General features: G+C 32.6%; 1 protein-coding gene across 3 annotated transcripts; it reads right to left on the bottom strand.

Moving 5' to 3' along the window:
- Positions 1-1,035: 1,035 nt before the first annotated feature.
- Positions 1,036-6,885, bottom strand: LOC148274882 (uncharacterized). Of its 3 annotated transcripts, none has more exons than XM_088236487.1 (5): positions 6,860-6,885; positions 5,125-5,407; positions 3,571-3,823; positions 2,562-2,684; positions 1,036-2,067 (listed from the first exon to the last, which is right to left on the bottom strand). In XM_088236487.1, exons 2-5 carry the CDS (start codon positions 5,313-5,315, stop codon positions 1,888-1,890), a joined length of 747 nt encoding a protein of 248 aa, XP_088092613.1. In that variant the 5' UTR covers positions 5,316-5,407; positions 6,860-6,885; the 3' UTR covers positions 1,036-1,887. The 3 variants fall into 3 exon arrangements, with proteins under 3 accessions (XP_088092613.1, XP_088092612.1, XP_088092611.1); XM_088236486.1 differs by lacking the exon at positions 6,860-6,885 and adding an exon at positions 5,790-6,024; XM_088236485.1 differs by lacking the exon at positions 6,860-6,885 and adding an exon at positions 5,647-5,763.
- Positions 6,886-8,738: the final 1,853 nt, after the last annotated feature.

Here is an 8,738-nt window from a genome sequence, read left to right as displayed (position 1 = left end):
CCCCAGCAAGATGTGACTCACTGCGACCCTACTGACAGTTTAAACCCCAATGTATATCACACCTAATAATATTGTCAGGCTAATGCCGAAGTTTGATCTGCACCATATACCCAGAGCCAGAACTACCATAGGTTCAGTGGTCACAAAGAATCAGACACATATGTTTCTTTTTTGGGTGATTCCGTGGGTGCTGGATTTGTTCTGACGTTTCGGCTTCTTAATTTAATTTCATATTGATTTTTGTGAGTGCCACACCAGAGTATTGTTACTTTCGTGGGTACGCATTGCATAGTATATAAAGATAGCACAAGGGCTATAATCTCTCTCTATTTAAATTTTTCTATAAGTCTTTGAAGAAAATAAATATTTTATACAGTCCACTATTATAAAGATCTTTTATTTAGTAGAGATCGACAGCCATAATTACATTGAATTGGCTACAACACCAGCGCACATTTTTCCAAGCGTATTCGTCTTCATTATGAGTGAAATATGATATTGGGCAAATGGTTAGCTTTATTGGACGGCGCGTCTACGAGAGGTACAATTTTCGATGACTCGACCGCATAAATCGGGCTCAAAATGACTACTAGCATTATGTTGACTTTTAAGGATTGAATTGTCTGTGGCATATTCGCATTGACCAGTGGTTTAATGGAGTCCTACAATAAACATTCTAATGGCGTTAAATCACACGATCTTGGTGGCCAGTGACGTTGCTAAAACGCGAGATAATCAATTGTCTTTGAACTGATGAAAAAAGAAAAAGATTATGCTCATTTAATTTTTAAAAATCTTTAATTGACTTTTGTGTAAAATTCACTTAATGGTACTTCAGTAAATTAGCCTTTTTACAGTCGATAAATAATATCCATACATTATATTATTTTACCATAGGTAATTTACATGTATTTCCTTGTGACATGACTGTATATTTATGTTTTATTCTGACAACTTATGTCTTTTTATTGTTTTTTTAGTCACAAAAGACACGTGATCTTCATTGATTTCTCAAAAATTAAATGAAAACATTAGTTATATGGTTTATTTTATTAAATAACATTGACAATACAATTTTTTGAATTTGTGATGTAGTTAGTATTAACTTGTGGTGTAGTTAGCTCATGAAATGTATTGAATAAAATGTTCTTTTTTGTATATCAACTAAATAGTTTTATTACCTTTTATAATTAAGGAAATTTTATTGATTGGTTAGTCTCATGGGCCGATGATCATTGGCCTCATTCATGCAAGTTTTTATTTTGGATTTTTATGTTGTTTTTATGTAATAGATTAATTTCAACTTAAATAATCATTAACTTATAAAATCTGTAGGTGACTTATTGACTATTCACATGTTGTCTATTATGCTTCCTAAAAAGGGTTGGATTGTTCCGGGCTTTGGCCAAACGGGTTGAAAAGAAAGCGGGTACCTGCCTACTTGGGATGTAACTTTTCACTATGATTTAGGAAACTTTTGTATTTTCATTATTTGTCTACTTTAACTAAATTCATGTAGTGTAGAGCCCCCCCTATTTTTATTGCTTTTCGATAATAATTTTATGGTCATGAATTTGATTTGGGGGGGCAAAAAGGCTTAAAAAGGAGGGAGCCTCCACCGAAAACGGTGGGTGATGGGGGGAGAACGGGTGTCATATTCAGATTCAGGAGATCATTTTACATAAGAATCAGCGGGAATGATGCAGGGCTGATTTTTCAATTTTAAGTATATTTTTTAAACTTATCTAACTCAATTTGTGAATACTGAGATAAATATAATATAAAACACTGTTTTTTTTAACATTGCCTGGAATATTTTCCACATTCTATGCGGAAAAGACTGGTATTAAAAGGATTTAAATCATTAAAAATGTTAGAGATGATTTTTCATGGTTCAATTTTTCCTGTACGACACAATCTGTGGTAGATGCTTTGAGTTTTCCGGAGAAACCGTTCCCACACGATAGTCCTCACGGTTCCTTCTATACTGTTGTCTTCGGTCTTCTTAGGCTTGGCTAGTTCTACCATCCGTTCTGTCGGGACATATTCGAGTGCCTTGCGATTTTTCTAAAATAAAGTTTAACACAAAATAACTCTCTAAAACCAAAAAATTCAACGAACGAAGGCCTCTTTAGACTAAACATTCAATGAATTAGAAATTACTGAATAGATAAATAAATCTGTCTACTTTAAACAGATTAAAAATATGTTTTTTTTAAGATACAGAACTGCGAAAGATTGTTGTGGTCGATTAAAATATTTGTTTTATTTTAAATAATGCTTTGTAACATTTTTTTAAAGGACAGAATATGGAAGTCTAGGCATTGCCAGTGCTTATGTCCTGCCATTGGGTGGTTTTTGGCCGAGTCGGCTACCTATACGCGGAATGGTGAATGTCATGACAGATCATAAGTATATTTTAATCAGATGTAACAAAATAGAAGTGGGATTATCAAGACGTGATAGAATGTGAATGTTTCTTCTATTCCTTATACTGAGCCAGTAAAGTTGTGTTTACAGTTCTAGAATTAAAGAGATGGTAATCAGTTTGAAAGTATTACCAGTTTTGTGGGGTCCTTAAATTGAGGATCCTGTGACAGCCTTCTATAGACTCTCCATACGGGAGGAACAGACAGTGATATTATTCTGGGCATTAAATATTCCAAATCGCGATGCTTCTTTTTCTGTTTAATACATATAAATAAGTAATAAAATAATTTGATTTGATTTATTTATCTTATTATAAATTCATAAAATTATTACATTATAGTCCTTAAAATATAGCTTGATTAGAATGAAACTAATTTCATTAGTGATGGGAAATTACTGATCACTGATCAAATCGATTTTATCAGTTATTTCATGCAATCATAAAACTCTGTTTCCGAAAATTGATATAAAAACAAGCCTATTATAGTGTGTTTTACACAATTATTCACCAAAAAATGAGACATTTATACTTTTTTCATTAACATCAAATGAATTATTTTTTTATTCGATCAATTTGCATTGATCAATTTGTCCCATCTCTAGCGTTTTTGCAAAATTATGTAACCTTGTAAAAACGTCATTAATAAATAGGTTTATTTTAGTTTTCTTTTAGTTTTAAAGCTGATTTTATATATTAATGTTGATTTATGTTTTAAGCATTGTATTAAAAAAATAAATTAACACACCAGATACAAATGATTTTTCGTGTGTCAATATAAATAACTCCTTTGACGTTACTACAAAGTTATGTTGTCACTTTTTCTGACAACTGTCATTCTAATCATGTTACATTTCAAGGACTTAAGTACAAAGTTGTATGCACAATTTATCATAATGTATGTGAAATTTTCTGTTTACTTTAAAGAATGTTTAGAAAGGATTGCTTTCTTTTACTCTACTGGGATTTTTATTTTAACAATTTTTTACATTTAAATTCCATTGTTTCCCGTGTCATGAATGGCTTGAAATACATTTTTTGTAATGTAATTAAATAAAACTAAAGATTGAATGAACCTTTTATGTAATATTACAGAGAAAGATATGAAAATAAGTCAGTTGAAAAATGAATAGTCGAAATACCAAAAAGGACTTCTGGGAAGTAAAGTCCTTCTTGGGTCTGGCCAGGCTCGCTATCCGCTCTTTGTGGCGCCTCCAAGTGAGTGCAGTCCAGTCTGGGGGCGGCGGCTCTGCTCTGTGAGGCCCGGCACATATGGGCCTCTTCACAAGCTTGGCGTATATGGTGTTAGTCGTGTTGGAGAGGACCTGCTCTATATATCTCTTGGAGCGCTCCGTCAGCACTGCCGCAAACTTATCCTTCGTATCCAATAGGATTCTGAAAATAATTGTTATAGACGGGTAAAACACACTAAAAATAGAGCCCTGATAACAAAGCCTGGTTACGGCCCTATACAGGGTGTTCTTTAAACCCTGTCTCATCCAAAACCACGATGATCAGTATGGGCAAGAAGACATAATAATATTAAATTTAAAACAAAGAAAATTTAAAAAAATCAAATATTAAAAAAAAACAAATGGTTGCTTCCTTCTACAGGGGAGAAGTGAGGGGAGCGCGGCGCAGTAACAGACTCCCCCCTCCCTCCTCATTTCACCCCTGCAGAAGTAAGCAACCATTTGCTTTTTTTGATATTTTATTTGTTTAAATTTTATTCATTCTAAAAATTTATTTTAATGTGCAAATATATCTTCTCGCTCATTTATTTATTTATTTATTTATATACGGCATTTCTGCCATTTACATATATGTGGTATAAAGAGTGCTTAGAAATAAAAAGATTAAAAATAAAAAAAATCGAGTATGAAATAACAATATACTCGTACTATACACATTATTAATTACTTGAAATACATACATATTTTAAAGAAATTATACAATAACAAAATACATTAATCAATCAAATTATAACTATTCCAACCCAATCTTCTGAAGATGATTTGCTCTTTGCTCATACTGATCATCGTGGTTTCGGATGTGATAGGGTTTAATAAACACCCTGTATATTTTCTATTTGAATTGGTTTGCAGTAAAGCTCTGCATCTCCTCTACCATTCAAGTATGTCCTGTGCTGCCTTCTATAGGTCTATATATGACCTGGATCTCATATCTTGGCATAAATTCCGGCGAGTGCATCCCCTGTAGTTCCACCCTTCAGGCATCGCCTCCCTCATGTAAGAGACCCTCATGACAAATTATGAGTCCAATCTACCTAGTTTGTCTTTTGGAAATGGTTTTAGGCATGTGCCTTCTCCCTTCGGTTCTACTAAGAACTGGTCTCTCTAGGAGATTCCTGGAATTTTTCCTATTGAAGACGTGAGGTTTTATCATGAACTATCAATTATCAAATATCAAAGTATCAATTTTTATATTCCTGATGGTTATCTCCGACAGCAATGAGCACAGACTGTTTTACTTCCCGGCTTCCAGAACCAACTTGCCTCTAGTTATGCCGATTGGAAGAGCAGTCAGACAGCTGAACATTATATCTAACATTACCATTGTTAAAATGGACTGCATAAGTCTGTCAAATAAATAAATAACTTTGGACATGCATTGTATCTTTTGGGCTGGGAATAAAAAATGTAAGAGAACAATAATACTGTTTATCAAATACATACCTCTCGTACGGATAGGCTGCGTTCAGAACTCTCTCCGGTTTCCGCCCATTTAAAGTCGAAGGAAGGATTATGTTTTTGAATTCATATGTTTCTGTTACTTTAGGAGTATAATTTTTATGGTGGGCAAGCTGCAATATTCTCCACGACGCCTTTTTACCTCTAACTATCGGCTTCCATTTAATAATTGCCATTTTGATTGTAATTAAAGAATATTTTCTGACTTGACAATTTTCCTAATTTTATATGAATTATCCCTAAATATTCAAAGTTCCCAAAAATACATCTGCAAATACCCAGATAAACACTGATAAATAATAAAAAAAAATAAGAACATTAAAAACTCTAATAAATATAATATAAAAACTAATCAATAAGGTAAAAAATCAAATTAGGTATATGAGATCTTATAGGAAAACTATTTTGAAAATTAGGTTATTAAGTTCATAAATTAAAAATAATACTAAAAAACAAGGATGATGGCGTAATTATTGTGCCCTAATAAATAAATAATAAAAGCCTTACCACTTAAAATTTAACATACAAAATAATTTTTTTAATTTGATGGCAGGGTCATTCTTAACTTCATTTTGAATTTTCTGTTTTGCCAGGAAAATACTTTTTTAAATAAGGATAATTTTTAAAAAGTATTTTGAGTAGGAACTTACTTTAACCATTTATCTATGGATAAATATTTAAAAGACACCTAAAAATTATATTTTTTTCTCAAAATTATCTATATGCACAAGATTCATCATCATCATCAAACCCTTTCCGCACCGAATGGTGCATAGGGCACTGCATTTGTACACCAATCGCACCGTGTCTTGATAATTTTTGTTAAATGAAGGTAAGATATTCGTTTTATGCTTCAGGTGCCAGTCCAGAGACTCTAAAATATCACTAAAAGACAGAAAAATAAAATAATAAAGTTATTGTACCTTCCTTATCTAACAGCAACCAAAGAACTCTTTAAACAAACTAAACAATTGCAAATAACTGAACTCTTTTAACTACAATTCTTAAAATTTATTCAACAATGAGCTGAAGGACTCAGGTCGAAAATCACAAGCACAGCAACAAACTGTCTGTTACATGTTTGTTGTTAAACCAAAAACCAAACCTTAAATTTGCAACGCTTTTGTTCTATGCAATATAGCAAAATGCCGTCTCCACAGGAGTGGTGCGTTATTACTCTGAGGTTTAGTTACAATGTTTTGAGTATGTTCAAATTATTGTAGACAAAAGACTGGATTTCGGCCCCAATATGGATATCAAGCATAGGCAAAAATGGTGAATGTTACACAGGGTGTTACACTTAAACCAGCCAAAGATAATAGATAATAGATGTCAACTTGCGAAGAAAAGGCGTATAAAAATAGAAGAAACGAGGTCCGTGTACAAAGACAGAGTAATACGGCATTCTACCCTCTCCGCCTACCCCCGCGGTGGAACGGCGTTAGTACACACTCCACGGATCAAAATAAAATGTTTCACGACTACATTCTGCGCCAATCTGTCCGCGTTCCCGTCTTATAAAGGAGAACAATTAGTTTTTATTATAAACAAATGGCCGGCGCGAAGACGCCATAGTAAATAATAAATTTGTCTAAAACAAAACTGCGTAATTCCAAACATGACAAAGTTCTATTTCCTTTATAAGAAATATTTCGCAGCAAATCTAAAAATTTAAGAGCTGTACATACAAATTGCATTGTTCAAAGAAATAAATTCATACCCAAATAATTTTTTCTTAAAGCGCCCTGTTTTACCTACTCTTATAATGTTACAAACACAATACACATTGTTTCTTATTCATGACGCATAGTCTAAAAATAATGATAAGGCAAAAGTACATCTTTGAAGTACAAGAAAATGTTATTAATTTCGTCATACAAAAAAATTATCTATGAGCTTATGCGATAAGACATAATCAGAATACTAGTAGGCTAAATAGAAAAATATAATATCTTTAGATTTCTGCTCATAAAAGGTCTAAACAGTTTGGTTCAGACTAAACTTAGAGATTGGCTGGGTAATAAAAAGACTGCAAAACTGGCATTCCTCTTTGAATATTTCAAAGCACCCTGAAGCTAGATCTACTGATTTAAATTAAGTTTAGGAGGCATTGGTCAATGATGCTAATTAATTCTTCGTCGTCTTTTGATACTGCAACAGTAAACTTAATAAGAGATTGACTTCTGTTTTATTATTTGTACTTTTCATTGTTCAGTTAATATTGCATACAAATATTTATTAGCTAGCTGATTAAAAGGTTTTTCTCGTCTATTTCCCTTAAGTAATATTGAAACAAAATAATAATCATATTTTGACATATATCAGATATTGTAAATATCGTCTTCTTTTCGAACTCCGATTTTAAGTTCAATATCTAATCGAAGTGAAAGTACCTGTAAAAATGACTATTTTTGTACCCACAATCATCATATCAGATAACTCGCACCTACATATTGTGAACATGCATATCGTCAAGGTAGCGCAAGAAGTCATTAAGTAACATTTCGGATAAAACGGAGTTTTAGAAGTCATTATGGGTTATTTTTTATGCAAACTATGAGAGCATGAAGTCATCAATACGTTTTTTGCCACGGAACGGCTATTTTGCGGATGAAAAAGTATTTTTTAAATTTCTTTTAAATTTTTATTTTGCACCACAACAGGCCAGGAGGCCCAATTACAGTGGTGAATTACATCACAGAACACCCAGGCTTGAGAAAAATCACATTTTAATTTTTGTGTTCTCACCGGGAATCGAATCCGGAACCTTTCGAGCGTGAGTCAAGCGTCTTGACCACTACACCACGGAGGCCGAGTCATTAAATCGGTCACCACTCGTCTTTTATTTCTAAATTTAATAATATTTATTATATTTTTTAACTTTTAAACTAAAACTTTTGAGATTTTATTTTTGCTGAATAGAAATGTCCGTTTTATTGCTGAAACTTTTATCATTTCATGAAAAAATTATTGTGTTTCGACAACTAATGAATTTTGCCAGAAGTCATCAAAAATTTTTTTTTGGATTTCTTATCATAAATAAAAAGTTAAAAAAAAACTTTTATCTGGAAATAATGCTTTTTCACATATTAATTAATCCAAATAAGAGCTAATATCTTTCTATTTTACATGATAGGGAAATATCATGTACTACGAATGCCGATAAAAAAATTATGAAATGGATTTAGAATAATAAATTGTATTTTCAAAACCAATATGGATATGACGGAGAAATGTTTACCATATATAATTTTAAGAAATTAAAAAAAAAATATGTCACTAGAAAAACACGACATGTTTGGCCTTGATAGTTGTGACGTCAAGATTCGTGACAATGTTTTAAACAAAGTTGAATGGTCAGGAACAAATAAACATGAATCGTGACGTATTAGGGGCGTGGCCAATGGAGTGACCGTTTTTGCGGAAATTCAAAATTACAAATTTAAAAATATTTTTTATGCTACTAATAAAAGTCATCGCCAGTGGCGCTACAGCCCGTTGTGGGCCCTGGCCTCCTCCAGAAATTGTCTCCATTCGTCCCTGTACCCTGCGGCTCTTCTCCAGTTCGTCAGGCCAATTGCTCTAATGTCACTTTCCAC

Source organism: Micrasema longulum, unplaced genomic scaffold, assembly GCF_059751315.1.
Source record: "Micrasema longulum isolate JH-2025_06_02 unplaced genomic scaffold, ASM5975131v1 h1tg001562l, whole genome shotgun sequence".
NCBI classification, from domain to species: domain Eukaryota; kingdom Metazoa; phylum Arthropoda; class Insecta; order Trichoptera; family Brachycentridae; genus Micrasema; species Micrasema longulum.
The sequence above is the reverse complement of the archived record's forward strand: the minus strand, read 5'-3'. Positions and strand labels throughout refer to the sequence as shown.

What these genes read in the sequence shown, in the direction of transcription:
- LOC148274882 (XM_088236487.1), bottom strand. Translation starts at nt 5,315, where the DNA reads ATGGCAATTATTAAATGGAAGCCGATAGTTAGAGGTAAAAAGGCGTCG. An exon ending in CTTCCCAGAAGTCCTTTTTG is followed by an intron (nt 2,685 to 3,570) that starts GTATTTCGACTA and finishes TGTATTAAACAG; the next exon opens with AAAAAGAAGCATCGCGATTT. An exon ending in TTAAGGACCCCACAAAACTG is followed by an intron (nt 2,068 to 2,561) that starts GTAATACTTTCA and finishes ACTTTATTTTAG; the next exon opens with AAAAATCGCAAGGCACTCGA.